This window comes from Diadema antillarum, unplaced genomic scaffold (genome assembly GCF_040938485.1).
Source record: "Diadema antillarum isolate AM-2024a unplaced genomic scaffold, OU_Dant_1.0 seq00000396_RagTag, whole genome shotgun sequence".
Lineage (NCBI taxonomy): Eukaryota > Metazoa > Echinodermata > Echinoidea > Diadematoida > Diadematidae > Diadema > Diadema antillarum.
The window spans coordinates 343,255-359,881 of NW_027271388.1; the positions used below are offsets into that span (position 1 = coordinate 343,255).

Consider the following 16,627-nt stretch of genomic DNA (forward strand, 5'->3'; position numbering starts at 1 on the left):
AGAAATAAAAAGAAAAAAAATGGGGGGAGTGGTACGTGCGCCCCCCTTTAATTTTGTAAACGCGCCCCCTCTTTACGAAATTCCTGGATCCGCCCCTGATTAATCACACTGATCAGAGTCAAGACGGAAATTTAGAATGCATATTTATTGTAGAAGAATTTACCGACAACTACTACAGAAATGAGTAACAAATCATTTTCAGACCACATCCACGATGCACACATACACATCACGTCTACCTGAACATGATATTGTTTCCCAATGTCGAACAAAGAACTATATTTACACCACCACAAAAAGTCGCATGAAGAGTGCTGTCTAGAGCAAGTCATGAACATTTCAGTTCTGTGGTGAAAACATGAAGTCATGTTAGCAGACTGGAGTCTCTGGGAAAAATTTTTGCATGGAGAAAGAGAAAGAAAAAGTATCTGATTTGAGCATATAGACATGCACACGTCAGCACTTTTGTCCACATGATGAACAATTTTAAATCACCTGCATCTCTGATTTTCAAGGCGACATGCTATTGCACACCTCACAGTACTCACAGATACGTGGTCAATAATAATTGAATAGGCTTCTTTAGTTCGTCTGCAAAACTATATGTAACATTGTCAGCATGACATTGGCCCCATTCACACACAGTTGCAGGGTGGTCAAAAGGAAGGGTGGGGATGGGGCAACATTAGGCGGCACCCTATCGGATCCCTCCATCACCCCAGTTCAGACCGAGCGTCGGAAGAGAGTGTTTCAGAGACCCCATTCCTATCCTTCAGGCAAAGGACTTAGACATTCTGAAAATGAGTCTTACACGACTGACTCCACTCACCTGCTGAATACCTTCCCAATGGAAGAAATGGACAGAGTGAGCAGAGCAGTACAATGCTAGAGAGCTCTTGACTTTTAAGTGTGAATGGGGTAATAGAAATGTGTGATCTGCAATGCATCATGAATAGATGGTGAAAAATCTCATATGGATGGGAAAGGCGGAAAGTGAAACATGAAAATATTCAGGAATTGTATGTCATAGCAAGGTTCAAGTTTAAAATGGTAATTGTAAATGCGCATGTATGTCTTTTCTGTTTTTCCAGTGACAAATATATATATATATAGAGAGAGAGAGAGAGAGCAAGTTTTGTGGAAATGGCACAAGTACACAAAACAGTTAAGCTTAGCCTAGAGAATACTAGTACAAAAAGAATACACAAAATCATAAAAATCACTGAAAACATTGAACAATTACACACATCAGTACTTTCAACAGGGTGTCACTGTTGGTGCCACTATGACAAAGATCAGATCATTATATTTCCCACTTTTTATTTGGCAAATGCCTGAACATTGCAACAACTTCATATGCAATAAGAAATCAAATAAACACACAAAATAACAGAAGTAATATTACTTAGAGTAATAAGTCTACTTTCATTACATTTCAATGCATTCAAACACATTCGGCTTCTAGGAAGGAAAGACTCTGAATATCAATATTTTCTTGATCTATTTCCAAAGTAATGCACAGCAATAACTACCCCCACTCAAGTCTACAATGATTTACACGAGGCTTTCCATGATGCAGCTGAAATTCTCATACACAGCCTGTTTGTTAATGGCACAATCAGTTTTATTTCCCATCACCTCCTTTGGTCTATCTAAGCTCAGCTTTCACTAAACTGCATATTGAAAGGTGAAAGCATAAAACAGTTATCAAGAATGCTCATGTATGTTGCTGAACAAAGCACTAGAAGCAATATACCACTGTGAACATACGTGTCATGTCATGTTTGTTTTCATATAAAAATCAGCCCCTGCCTCTCTGGAGAATGTAAATCAGGTTGCAGTTGATTAGGAACATACACGCTCCTGTGATATGGGCTTATATGGCTGATATAGAGAAATGAGAAGGAATTCAACATACAGGCCATTAAATGAAGGCCATGCATCTTAAGCAAAGTTAAGATTCCCTCTTTACACTGCACTACCAGTATTCCATGGTAGACCAATTATCAAAACATATGGGTCAAACACACTTTGTTTCTGCTCTTCAGTGGCTTGTACTGGGTAAATGATTGTTGATAGAGTGATCGAGTGCGTAGAGTTGGGATTGGGAGGGGGGGGGGGGGGAGGTGTTGGTAGGAATGGGGGCGGGGCACAGTAGGGGTGCAGTCTGCAGTACTTTAGATGGTGGGAAGTTTCAGCTGCCAGGGCATCCTGTGTTCTCCTTTGGTGCAGGTACCGGTGCTGGTCTGGCAGGTGTAGCCACTGGGACAGCAGTGGATCAGGTCTGCACAGCATATAGCCTGGGGAACGGGGAAAGAGAAATAAATTAAAACTAGAGAAGCACTCTGAGAGCGCAGACCTCCGCCAAGCATGCAAATCATTTCCACCACTGATCTTGTTCTTCCATAGAGATATCAGTGATTTCCACCCATACGTACTTATAGCATTGTGTGCTGAAAGTTGCCTGATTTCCCAATACAAAAGCCTTTGTTACGTCATAAACCCTAAGCTGCACGGCGCGCCTCACCCCAGCAGAAACTAAAGAGCACGCACTTTATAGTGCGCGCAGGCAAACCTCAAATACGCGCAGCCTGAACTCCCAAGTTTATTAACCCTACCTGCCAAAATATCAAAAATCCTTCACAAATTCCCCAAACATTCTCGGATCACTACCAAAAGTTAATCGTTTGTTACTTGTGTCATTCTCAACCTTTCCTGCAAGTTTCATCCCAATCCGTTGACTACTTTTTGAGTTATATTGCACACGGACAAACTAACTAACTAACAAACTAACTAACTAACTAAAGAACGAACAAACAAACAAACCAACAGTAACGAAAACATAACCTCCTCCCTTAGCGGAGGTAATAATGTAAAACATAGTTTCTATATGCCTGCAGAAACTGGTGATTTTTGGTTTTAGAAAGCACCTGTACCAGTATGCATAAGAACTGTGTGAAATATTGCTGTGACAGCATAATTTCAGTTGGACAACAATGAAATCGTGAAATATCAGCCAAAATGGTTCACTGGAAGTACTACAGTCTTGGAGCATATCCCATCGGGATTGCAACATATTTTTCAGTCATCTATGACAATCAATGATGCCCCACTGCAAATTACAACCCCTCATATCAATATTCAGAGAAGATCAGAAGACATGGAAACTCACCGCTGGATAGGGGCAGCAGCCGTAGATGCCGCCGGGCGTCTGGCAGCACGTGGAACTTTCCGGGCACGTGGAGACCTGGTCGGGGCAGGTGACCGTGTCCTTGGGTTTAGAGGAGGCCACCAGCTTGGTGGACGGTCTCTTGGTCAGCCAGGGCAGGCGGTTCAATCCCTTGGTGCACGTGGATGAGGCAGTGTCGCACTTGTAGCCGGATGGACAGCAGTGCAGCATGTCCGCACAGCACACGGCCTATCGTAACCAATGAAAATATGCACGCAGATTTATTTCCCCACTTGCACGAGGACAACAGCTGCAAATTGGCAACTTCTCGTTGGGATGACAATGACCTGAAACAAACTCAAATTCACATTGCAACAGTAATTCACAGGTGCTCTCTGAGAATAGCACTCTACATAATTGTCACAGAGAAACATATCTGTGCTTGTAAAGTAGAAGCTATGCATAAACTGTGATATATGAGTTGCCAATATTGACAACTGTAACTTTACACTAGAAAGTCAGTATACCGCATGTCCCCCCAAAAATTACAATGGGCCCTCCGCAATGATAACTTTAAAAATAGTTTAAAAATAGTAAATCAATTCGAATAGAATTTCAGGGTACGAAACTATAACTTATTGCCCACATTCTTACAGAAAACCCCATTCAATTTGCTTCTGTGGTCAAAGAGAAATGAGGAATTTTGTAGAGCAAAGCAGGAATCTCTTCCCTTCAAGTTCTGTCCATTGTGTTCACACACAAGAGCACCCAAGTGCTAAACTTGGAAGAATCAGACTCATCACATGCTTTACAACAATCCACATTTCTCTGTGACCGCTTAACCATATTGAATGGGGTTTTCTGCAAAATAGAGCTAAGATGTTATATTTTAAGACCCTGAGGTAGCATTTAGACAGTTTAATCATATTGGGTGTTATCAATGCGAAAATCTGATTGTGATTTTTTTTTTTAACATACTGTATAATCTTCTTATACAGTGCACTCCCGTTATAACGAACACGGTTATAACGAAGTAAATCTTCTGGTCCCAAAATTATCATCATTAAAGTCTATGGTAAAAAATTCGCTTACAACGAACACGGTTATAGTGAAATTTCCGTTATAACGAAGTCTTTTCCGAGCGCCACTGACAAAGAAAAACAAAAGAAATATGCTCCATTATAACGAAATGCGAATTGCTTTCGAAAATACATAGCGGAACAAGCATTTATAGCGTCTCTGCAAGGGTGAACGCTTCACACCACTGTGTGTTCGCTCCACAGTTTCTGAGGGGAACTTGCGTTTATTATTGTGATACAGTTATCCCATTACATTTCACATAGCTTTCCAGTGTATGATGAGTATTCAGCAAACAGAATATGATATTTATATGTGGTTTCCTTGTTTTCTATATATATTGTATTTGTTCGGTTATAACGAAATTTCGTTATAACGAAAGAAAACTGCCGGTCCCGAGCATTTCGTTATAACGGGAGTGCACTGTACTATACTCTGTCTAACAGGGGGAAGGGCATGGGGTAGAGAGAATCCCCTGGCTACTCCTGCAAGAACCAATGAACCCTCACCTATGGGCCAGCTGGCATTGACCTACCTGTGGCAACGGGCAGCATCCCCACTGACCGCTCACCAACTTGCAGCACGTGTTCCCGTCTGGACACTGGGAGGATCCGTCGGGGCACACCACAACGCCGGCCTCCGGCTCCTCGGGCTCGAACAGCAGGTGCTTGGCCCCCTGGGACGACGGCCCCTGATCTTCAACCTGCCGGGGTTCAAAGTTCAAAAGTTGGTCAGTGATGCTGGCCGGTTCTGAAAGGAGAGGGAGATGTCGTGACCCCTTCTTGCAGGATCTGCCGCTGCAGGAGTAGCCGGGCGGGCAGCAGTGGGTGCGGTCCTCGCAGCAGACGGCCTGGAGGTGGTGGTACGTACAGCAATGGTATGCAGTGTACAATGCATATGCTGCTTTATGAAACACATGTGCTAGAAACAAGATGATCAAACTAATTCTACTGTATTTTACTAGATGCTTTCATGACTTGTGGATGAATTTTAAACACACACACATGCACAAGAGAACACTACTTCCTCAGCCATATGCTGCACAGTTGGTATACCTAGGAATTGTTTCTGGGGGAGGGGGGTATCTAAACTCTCCTTATCATAACATTTCTTTTTTTTATGCCCTACACTGTGTTGGATGTGTAATTTTGGCTGGGGACATATAATAAAACACTAATTCCTAAGCCATATGCTGCACAGTTGGTATACCTAGGAGTTGTTTGAGGGTTTTTTTTTTAATCTCAGTTCTCCTTATCATAACATATCTTTTTTATGCCCTATACTCTGTTGGATGTATAAAACAGAAGAAAAAAAAATCACATGGATTCTCCTCAATTTCACTGTAGATGGCACCTTCCATACACGATACACCATGTCATATTCCATACACCACCAGCATATGCCAGCAATGCCATTTATTTCATGCCAAATATGTATGCAGGCTTGTCAGGGGGTACAGAGATTGTAATCATACAGTACATAATTCACAGGTCCCGGTCATATTCTTCTTTGAAGCTGTGCCGTCAGCTGTGTAAACCCAGACAGCTACATGGGGGCAGCACAGTTTTTGATTTTTAATAATGGGCTATAAGTGCACTCTGTCACACTGTCCCTTGTAACCATTATGGATGCTTTAAAACCCCATCATTAAAATGAATAGTGCCAGATGTTGGATTCCCTGAAGTTTTGTTTCTGTGAGTACATGAGAGCAAGTGAAAACAATGCATGGTAGGAAATCACAATGTACATTGTATGAATCCTTGCATGAAAATGGTGTGTGTCTTTACGATGAGTTGGTGCCCAATAACTCAGGAAAAACTGCAGGTTCCGTATTAAAGTCTTGTTGCGATTGGGTTGCCCTGTAACAGATGCATGCACAAATTAAGAGATGCTTAGACCTGACAGTTCATGAGAAGACTGTATCGACATCTCCACTCACGTGCCTGAGAGGGCAGCATCCCCACCCTCCTTTGCCAGCCAATGGACAACAGGTGGAGAATGCAGGGCAAGTGATAATGCTGTCTGGGCAAGTGACACCTCGCTTCCCAGCTCGGCTGTTCTGCTGAAAGACAAACGCGCGGATAGGGAAGAAGAAAAACTGCCAATTGGTTCCATTCCGTTGCAGCAATTTGTGCTAAAGATATCATTCCAGTCACTTGCTGTCTGGAGATTTGAGGGAACATTTTCTGATCAGATCCTGTAGTTTACAACTCCGATTAAATTTGATGATCATGACTAATTGATAATCAATGAAAGACAGTGTTTAACACTTTGCTTTATCAAAAGCAATATGATTCTGTGACATATGAATCTCAACTGGTCAGAAGAAAAAAAGAGATCAGTTGTAAGTTTAGAAGGCTATACAGTCTACAGAGTAATTTCTCTTTAGGTTTCAGAATTTAATACAAAACATTTAATGGGTTTTGTCAAAATAAATGGCATGTTTTTGTTGCTACAACATCAGAACAGTAGATGATGCACAAGGATATGATAAAATGACACTTTGTAATGATATACAAAGACAACCAATTACTGCAAACAAATATTAGAACTGTTATTTTTGCCTATTGTAATCTCTTAGAGGACTCTAAGCATCATCATAAGCCACAAATATGTCAGTGGGGTAGAAGACAAGATGATGCTGGTATGAGTATGTGTGAGCATTCTCTTCATCTCATATAAAGAGGTGAAAGTGATATTTTTTATCCCTATTACAGAACACTACATTGGTCTTTCCAAAACTATGCCTTTGCAACATTGGACAATTCAGAACAAGCATGTGCAAGGTCTATTGATTTTGTAAACCTCAACATAGGAAAATAATGAATACAAGTGGGATTAGGTCTCCTTTATTAGGTATGCTGTAAATAAATGATTACACACACACTCACCTGTTTAACCTGTAGATGCGAATTCTCTTGGACAGAGGCAGGTGAGATCACAGATATCATCATGGGTATGGCATTTCCTTTTGTACAGGTTCCAGCCGATGTATCGCAGGTGTAACCACTGGGGCAGCAGTGAAGACCATCACTACAGCAGACTGCATTTGGCAATGGACAACATCCCCACTGCCCAGTTGAAAGTTTACAGCAAGTGTTGCCATCTGGACATTCTGAACTTCCATCAGGACAAATCACACTCTCAACCTTTATTGGATTTGCAACAGATTTGTCAGTCCAAGAGATAACTTCATTGCCTCTTGTGCAAGTTCCTGTAGAAACTACACAAGTATATCCACTGGGACAACAGTGGAGACCATCACTACAGCAGACTGCATTTGGTAATGGACAGCATCCCCACTGTCCAGTAGAAAGCCTGCAGCAAGTGTTGCCAGTTGGACATTGTGCTGTTCCTCCAGGACATACAACCTCTACTCCAACTTCTCTTGAAGGAGTCTTTTCAAACCAAGCCAATACATCATTACCTCTTGTACAGGTTCCTGCTGATGTATCACATGTGTAACCACTAGGACAGCAGTGTAGGTCATCACTACAGCAGACTGCATTTGGCAAAGGACAGCATCCATACTGCCCTGTGGAAAGCTTGCAGCAAGTGTTATTTTCTGGACACTTTGTGATTCCATCAGGACAATTGACACTCTCAAGACTGACAGGAGCAGCAACAGATTTTTTAAACCAAGTCATAACATCATTACCTCTTGTACAGGTTCCAGCAGATGTATCACATGTGTAACCACTGGGACAGCAGTGAAGACCATCACTACAACACACAGCGTTTGGCAAAGGACAACATCCCCACTGCCCAGTAGAAAGTTTGCAGCAAGTGTTGCCATCTGGACATTCTGAACTTCCATCAGGACAAATCACACTCTCAACCTTTATTGGATTTGCAACAGATTTGTCAGTCCAAGAGATAACTTCATTGCCTCTTGTGCAAGTTCCTGTGGAAACTACACAAGTGTATCCGCTTGGACAGCAGTGGAGTCCATCGCTACAGCAGACTGCATTTGGTAATGGACAGCATCCCCATTGCCCAGTGGAAAGCCTGCAGCAAGTGTTGCCAGTTGGACATTGTGCTGTTCCACCAGGACATACAACCTCTACTCCAACTTCTCTTGAAGGAGTCTTTTCAAACCAAGCCAATATGTCATTACCTCTTGTACAGGTTCCTGCTGATGTATCACATGTGTAACCATTGGGACAGCAGTGAAGACCATCACTGCAACAGACTGCATTTGGCAAAGGACAACATCCCCACTGCCCAGTAGAAAGTTTGCAGCAAGTGTTACCATCTGGACATTCTGAACTTCCATCAGGACAAATCACACTCTCAACCTTTATTGGATTTGCAACAGATTTCTCAATCCAAGATATGACTTCATTTCCTCTTGTGCAAGTTCCTGTGGAAACTACACAAGTGTAGCCGCTGGGACAGCAGTGGAGGCCATCACTACAGCAGACTGCATTTGGCAATGGACAGCATCCCCACTGCCCAGTGGAAAGCCTGCAGCAAGTGTTGCCAGTTGGACATTGTGCTGTTCCACCAGGACATACAACCCCTACTCCAACTTCTCTTGAAGGAGTCTTTTCAAACCAAGCCAATATGTCATTACCTCTTGTACAGGTTCCAGCTGATGTATCACATGTGTAACCATTGGGACAGCAGTGAAGACCATCACTACAACACACAGCATTTGGCAATGGACAACATCCCCACTGCCCGGTAGAAAGCCTGCAGCAAGTGTTGCCATCTGGACATTCTGAACTTCCATCAGGACAAATCACACTCTCAACCATTATTGGATTTGCAACAGATTTGTCAGTCCAAGAGATAACTTCATTGCCTCTTGTGCAAGTTCCTGTGGAAACTACACAAGTATATCCACTGGGACAGCAATGAAGGCCATCACTACAGCAGACTGCATTTGGTAATGGACAGCATCCCCATTGTCCAGTGGAAAGCCTGCAGCAAGTGTTGCCAGTTGGACATTGTGCTGTTCCACCAGGACATACAACCTCTACTCCAACTTCTCTTGAAGGAGTCTTTTCAAACCAAGTCAATATGTCATTACCTCTTGTACAGGTTCCAGCTGATGTATCACATGTGTAACCATTGGGACAGCAGTGAAGACCATCACTACAACACACAGCGTTTGGCAAAGGACAACATCCCCACTGCCCGGTAGAAAGTTTGCAGCAAGTGTTACCATCTGGACATTCAGAACTTCCATCAGGACAAATCACACTCTCAACCTTTATTGGATTTGCAACAGACTTCTCAGACCAAGAGATAACTTCATTGCCTCTTGTGCAAGTTCCTGTGGAAACTACACAAGTGTATCCACTGGGACAACAGTGGAGTCCATCGCTACAGCAGACTGCATTTGGCAATGGACAGCATCCCCACTGCCCAGTGGAAAGCCTGCAGCAAGTGTTGCCAGTTGGACATTGTGCTGTTCCACCAGGACATACAACCTCTACTCCAACTTCTCTTGAAGGAGTCTTTTCATACCAAGTCATGACATCATTTCCTCTGGTACATGTTCCAGCTGATGTGTCACATGTGTAACCATTGGGACAGCAGTGAAGACCATCACTGCAACAGACTGCATTTGGCAAAGGACAACATCCCCACTGCCCAGTAGAAAGTTTGCAGCAAGTGTTACCATCTGGACATTCTGAACTTCCATCAGGACAAATCACACTCTCAACCTTTATTGGATTTGCAACAGATTTCTCAATCCAAGATATGACTTCATTTCCTCTTGTGCAAGTTCCTGTGGAAACTACACAAGTGTAGCCGCTGGGACAGCAGTGGAGGCCATCACTACAGCAGACTGCATTTGGCAATGGACAGCATCCCCACTGCCCAGTGGAAAGCCTGCAGCAAGTGTTGCCAGTTGGACATTGTGCTGTTCCACCAGGACATACAACCTCTACTCCAACTTCTCTTGAAGGAGTCTTTTCAAACCAAGCCAATATGTCATTACCTCTTGTACAGGTTCCAGCTGATGTATCACATGTGTAACCATTGGGACAGCAGTGAAGACCATCACTACAACACACAGCATTTGGCAATGGACAACATCCCCACTGCCCGGTAGAAAGCCTGCAGCAAGTGTTGCCATCTGGACATTCTGAACTTCCATCAGGACAAATCACACTCTCAACCTTTATTGGATTTGCAACAGATTTGTCAGTCCAAGAGATAACTTCATTGCCTCTTGTGCAAGTTCCTGTGGAAACTACACAAGTATATCCACTGGGACAGCAATGAAGGCCATCACTACAGCAGACTGCATTTGGTAATGGACAGCATCCCCATTGTCCAGTGGAAAGCCTGCAGCAAGTGTTGCCAGTTGGACATTGTGCTGTTCCACCAGGACATACAACCTCTACTCCAACTTCTCTTGAAGGAGTCTTTTCAAACCAAGTCAATATGTCATTACCTCTTGTACAGGTTCCAGCTGATGTATCACATGTGTAACCATTGGGACAGCAGTGAAGACCATCACTACAACACACAGCGTTTGGCAAAGGACAACATCCCCACTGCCCGGTAGAAAGTTTGCAGCAAGTGTTACCATCTGGACATTCAGAACTTCCATCAGGACAAATCACACTCTCAACCTTTATTGGATTTGCAACAGACTTCTCAGACCAAGAGATAACTTCATTGCCTCTTGTGCAAGTTCCTGTGGAAACTACACAAGTGTATCCACTGGGACAACAGTGGAGTCCATCGCTACAGCAGACTGCATTTGGCAATGGACAGCATCCCCATTGCCCAGTGGAAAGCCTGCAGCAAGTGTTGCCAGTTGGACATTGTGCTGTTCCACCAGGACATACAACCTCTACTCCAACTTCTCTTGAAGGAGTCTTTTCATACCAAGTCATGACATCATTTCCTCTGGTACATGTTCCAGCTGATGTGTCACATGTGTAACCATTGGGACAGCAGTGAAGACCATCACTGCAACAGACTGCATTTGGCAAAGGACAACATCCCCACTGCCCAGTAGAAAGTTTGCAGCAAGTGTTACCATCTGGACATTCTGAACTTCCATCAGGACAAATCACACTCTCAACCTTTATTGGATTTGCAACAGATTTCTCAATCCAAGATATGACTTCATTTCCTCTTGTGCAAGTTCCTGTGGAAACTACACAAGTGTAGCCGCTGGGACAGCAGTGGAGGCCATCACTACAGCAGACTGCATTTGGCAATGGACAGCATCCCCACTGCCCAGTGGAAAGCCTGCAGCAAGTGTTGCCAGTTGGACATTGTGCTGTTCCACCAGGACATACAACCTCTACTCCAACTTCTCTTGAAGGAGTCTTTTCAAACCAAGCCAATATGTCATTACCTCTTGTACAGGTTCCAGCTGATGTATCACATGTGTAACCATTGGGACAGCAGTGAAGACCATCACTACAACACACAGCATTTGGCAATGGACAACATCCCCACTGCCCGGTAGAAAGCCTGCAGCAAGTGTTGCCATCTGGACATTCTGAACTTCCATCAGGACAAATCACACTCTCAACCATTATTGGATTTGCAACAGATTTGTCAGTCCAAGAGATAACTTCATTGCCTCTTGTGCAAGTTCCTGTGGAAACTACACAAGTATATCCACTGGGACAGCAATGAAGGCCATCACTACAGCAGACTGCATTTGGTAATGGACAGCATCCCCATTGTCCAGTGGAAAGCCTGCAGCAAGTGTTGCCAGTTGGACATTGTGCTGTTCCACCAGGACATACAACCTCTACTCCAACTTCTCTTGAAGGAGTCTTTTCAAACCAAGCCAATATGTCATTACCTCTTGTACAGGTTCCAGCTGATGTATCACATGTGTAACCATTGGGACAGCAGTGAAGACCATCACTACAACACACAGCATTTGGCAATGGACAACATCCCCACTGCCCGGTAGAAAGCCTGCAGCAAGTGTTGCCATCTGGACATTCAGAACTTCCATCAGGACAAATCACACTCTCAACCATTATTGGATTTGCAACAGATTTGTCAGTCCAAGAGATAACTTCATTGCCTCTTGTGCAAGTTCCTGTGGAAACTACACAAGTATATCCACTGGGACAGCAATGAAGGCCATCACTACAGCAGACTGCATTTGGTAATGGACAGCATCCCCATTGTCCAGTGGAAAGCCTGCAGCAAGTGTTGCCAGTTGGACATTGTGCTGTTCCACCAGGACATACAACCTCTACTCCAACTTCTCTTGAAGGAGTCTTTTCATACCAAGTCAAGACATCATTTCCTCTGGTACATGTTCCAGCTGATGTGTCACATGTGTAACCACTGGGGCAGCAGTGAAGATCATCACTACAACACACAGCGTTTGGCAAAGGACAACATCCCCACTGCCCAGTAGAAAGTTTGCAGCAAGTGTTGCCGTCTGGACATTCAGAACTTCCATCAGGACAAATCACACTCTCAACCTTTATTGGATTTGCAACAGATTTCTCAATCCAAGAGATGACTTCATTGCCTCTTGTGCAAGTTCCTGTGGAAACTACACAAGTATATCCACTTGGACAGCAGTGGAGTCCATCGCTACAGCAGACTGCATTTGGCAATGGACAGCATCCCCATTGCCCAGTGGAAAGCCTGCAGCAAGTGTTGCCAGTTGGACATTGTGCTGTTCCACCAGGACATACAACCTCTACTCCAACTTCTCTTGAAGGAGTCTTTTCATACCAAGTCATGACATCATTTCCTCTTGTACAGGTTCCAGCTGATGTGTCACATGTGTAGCCACTGGGGCAGCAGTGAAGACCATCACTGCAACACACAGCGTTTGGCAAAGGACAACATCCCCACTGCCCGGTAGAAAGTTTGCAGCAAGTGTTGCCATCTGGACATTCAGAACTTCCATCAGGACAAATCACACTCTCAACATGTTGTGGAGACAGTTCTGCTTCACTGATGCCTGCATGTTTCAGCACGTGCACCTGCAATGCAAAGGGAACAAAGTTTGAAATCAAACAAATTAGGATATTTTTCTAAGAATAGAGCGATTTTCATGCTATGTCTACTGACCTTGATTCAAATCATCCCTAAAATACATATTAAGAATGAATGAAATTTGAACAAAACTCATGAACGGTATATAATCTGATAATGTTACCAGTAAAATGCATACAGGAAGATGAAGCACTAGTGCAATGCTGCTGAATTCAAAGTACCCTCCATTTACAGTGGAAACTCGATATAACGAGATGGTCGGGACCGAGTCATTTTCCTCGTTATAGCCGATATCTCGTTATATCAGTAGGCATAAAAGAAGGCATAACATAAAGACATTAATTTGCACATGTGGGACTACCCATCATATTTCAATCAATACTGATAACTTGATATTAATGTGTGAGGTATTTACTCACCTTAATGGGTAAGAAGATGTTTTTCGCCAAGGAAATCCAATATCAAGAATGTGTTTCTTATTGATTGTAGATGTTTGAATCTATAAATTTATATACACTGTAGCTTGCGATTGTATCAAGATCGTCTGTGGATTGGTATGTGGTTATCGTATGGGTGTGTGTTGTGTGGAAAGCTTGAATATGGTCTGCACAATGCTATGTGTGTAAGTGACACATTCTGTATGTACATTATGACTGCGTGTGTGTGAAGATGGGGAATTCCCTACGTAGAAGGCCAATCACAGCATCAGATTGCCTCACACCTGCTAAACGTCATGATGATGTCATGTATACATATGGCCGTCCCACCACATTTTCTGCATGTACAGTATCAGTGTGCGCGCACACACACACTTACACGTAAAACATGCAGTGCTAGCTGGGGTGCACTGAAGAAAATGATTATGTGTGTACAGGACAGTTTTTGGCGCATCAAGCTTTACAATATCGGAAGATGATAGCACAGGCGAAATAAAGCTTTACCGAAGGCATTTTGCTTTACCTCGCTATAGCAGGTTTGATTGACTATGTTTTTCTTTGTTTGGAAGTAACAAAATTTATCTCGTTATAGCAGTTATTTCGTTATAGCCGATCTCGCTATAAGAGTAGCATTTTACATAGGCTTGTGTGGAAGGAAATTTGGGACCGGGAAAATTTCCTCGTTATAACCGATATCTCGTTATAACAGTGTTCGTTATACCGAGTTTCCCCTGTATTTCACTGCCATACTCTACCATCATGGCAAAGTTTGAAACCACACAAGCACACACACACACACACACACACACACACACATACACACAAAGTACAAATGTGAGGAAAAGTAAAGTTTTAGATATTTCTGGAAAACAGTCATATTGGCACTAGTTACAACTGATGAAAATAAGATAAAGTGATAAGATCACCTCAGACATCTCCATGAAATATCTACTAAATTTCCTTTGTCAACACTAGATAGTTCCTTTGTCAACACTAGATAAAAGAAACAATTACTTAAATGGAGACGACTGCTGTTGACATTATACAACAAAAACACATTTTTTTTTTTGCAGTAAAAACAAATGGGACAGGTTTGAGGCGATGTCATCACTGCTCTAGGAATCTGATTTGCATGATGTGGTTGCAACCGATATCACTGAGTCTCCAGGTGAAACTTTACTTTACTGCAACTTTTGAATAGTTTTGGTCTGGCTTTAATGAAACTTTTATCATCATCATTAATTTCACTGGAGTCATTACATTTAATAGATTGAATGGCAATCAAAGTGAATTTGACCCTGAAAAGATTGTTCCTCAAAAGGAAAAATACAAAAAACACAGAAACAGCGAGCATCACGCCTCTTGCACCTTCCTGGGCAAAGGTTCAAAACCAGAAAATGACAGTGTAAATATTTTGGACTAATAAGTTTTGATTATTAGAATGTTGATAAATCTTTAATACACGACATGTGACCAGCTAAAGATAGCCACATTTTGCTCCCAGAAATATGATATCGATTGCACAGTACTACTCAATGCTGTTGTACCATGAAGATAACAAACACTGAAATCACTTGGGTCTTTAAACAAAGAACATGTCTTTCTCTAGCTTTGGTAGTTTTGATGGCATGACTTGTTAACCCACAAATCCAAGTCTGAATGCTTTCTGCATGAATCATCTCACACCCAACAACTTTACATCCTTAACATGCCCTGGGTAAGAAACTTGGAGTAAATATTTCCACAGTTATATAAAATCAGGACAGTATTGAGACTTTGAAAGCTCTTACATGAACGTCCTGGTGCCTATAAAATGAAATTCAATTTGCTCAGTTGCAAACTTGCATTAGTTACGTAGCTTCCTGAAAAAAAAAAAAATCACTTTCCCACCAGGGTCAATTCTTCTTTTAAAAACACTGCAACACTAACCCAACTTTAAAGATGCTAAATGTGAATAGTTTCAAGAATAACTTACGTCTTCATTTGGTCCATAGGGCACACCAAATGTTGCTGGCAGCAAAACTGCCAGGAGTAGCATGAACTTCATACCTGAAGATGGAAAGAAAGAGAGATGTTTCCACTTGTTATAAGGGTTTGACATGCTTTGCACTTGTTTTCTCTCAGAAGTCAGGGGAAGGATTCACTTGAACTTTAATCATAATCATAATCATAATGAGCACACAAAATAATGTGTATATAAAATGTCAAATTATTCCCAATAAGTCAGGCCACAGCATTCTCCACGAAAACCTTCAGAATTTTGCTTCTAACTTTAACAAAAATTTACTTAAACAGCAAATTTAACAAAAATTCAAATGAACTAGAACTGAAACTTGGCAAACAGTGACGATATCTGACTAATTAAAAAGTGTGTTTTATAACCAAGGAAGTGAGCTTTCATGAGATTATCAATAAACAAATCAGTTTCACATTACATTTGATTTTTGAGGCACACTGTAAAAATACTATTCTTCAGAGTTGCATGTCTCGTAATGCACCTTACAGTGAAAATGTAAAGCATATTTAAAGTCATATGGTATGGTAGAGATTTCATCAAAATTGGACATGAAATGAAGTCATGAAATTAAAAGTTCCCATGTTTTACAAATCAGATATGTATGTTATGAGCGCATACTGAAATTGGCAGCTCCCAGTGATGATGTCATTCTCTCACAAGTCTCCCATTGCACGTTAAGCAAACCTGTGCTACAGTTTGACATTAAGTCAATGTGTAAAAGAAGTATACTTCATATCAAATTATTGTGGTCTTTTATTAATATATAACTATGAAGCAAATTATTGTGGTCTTGTGATTATCAAGGAAATTATTGTGGTCTTCTAATTATCTGGCAAATTTGTACATACCTTATATCTAGCAATAGCAAAAGTTAATTCAGGAGGACAGAAAATTCCCTTGCAGGTGTAAAATAAAATATTAAAAATTATTGTCTTAAAGGAAACCAAAACCCAATGAGAAATGTGGATTGAC

General features: G+C 42.1%; 1 protein-coding gene across 3 annotated transcripts; it reads right to left on the bottom strand.

The window, feature by feature from the left end:
- Positions 1 to 705: 705 nt before the first annotated feature.
- On the bottom strand, positions 706 to 15,708 carry LOC139732012 (uncharacterized). Of its 3 annotated transcripts, none has more exons than XM_071642885.1 (6): positions 15,614 to 15,708; positions 7,138 to 13,188; positions 6,186 to 6,308; positions 4,782 to 4,949; positions 3,173 to 3,418; positions 706 to 2,300 (listed from the first exon to the last, which is right to left on the bottom strand). In XM_071642885.1, exons 1-6 carry the CDS (start codon positions 15,683 to 15,685, stop codon positions 2,178 to 2,180), a joined length of 6,783 nt encoding a protein of 2,260 aa, XP_071498986.1. In that variant the 5' UTR covers positions 15,686 to 15,708; the 3' UTR covers positions 706 to 2,177. The 3 variants fall into 3 exon arrangements, with proteins under 3 accessions (XP_071498986.1, XP_071498985.1, XP_071498989.1); XM_071642884.1 differs by having other exon boundaries at positions 4,782 to 5,096; XM_071642888.1 differs by lacking the exon at positions 6,186 to 6,308.
- Positions 15,709 to 16,627: the final 919 nt, after the last annotated feature.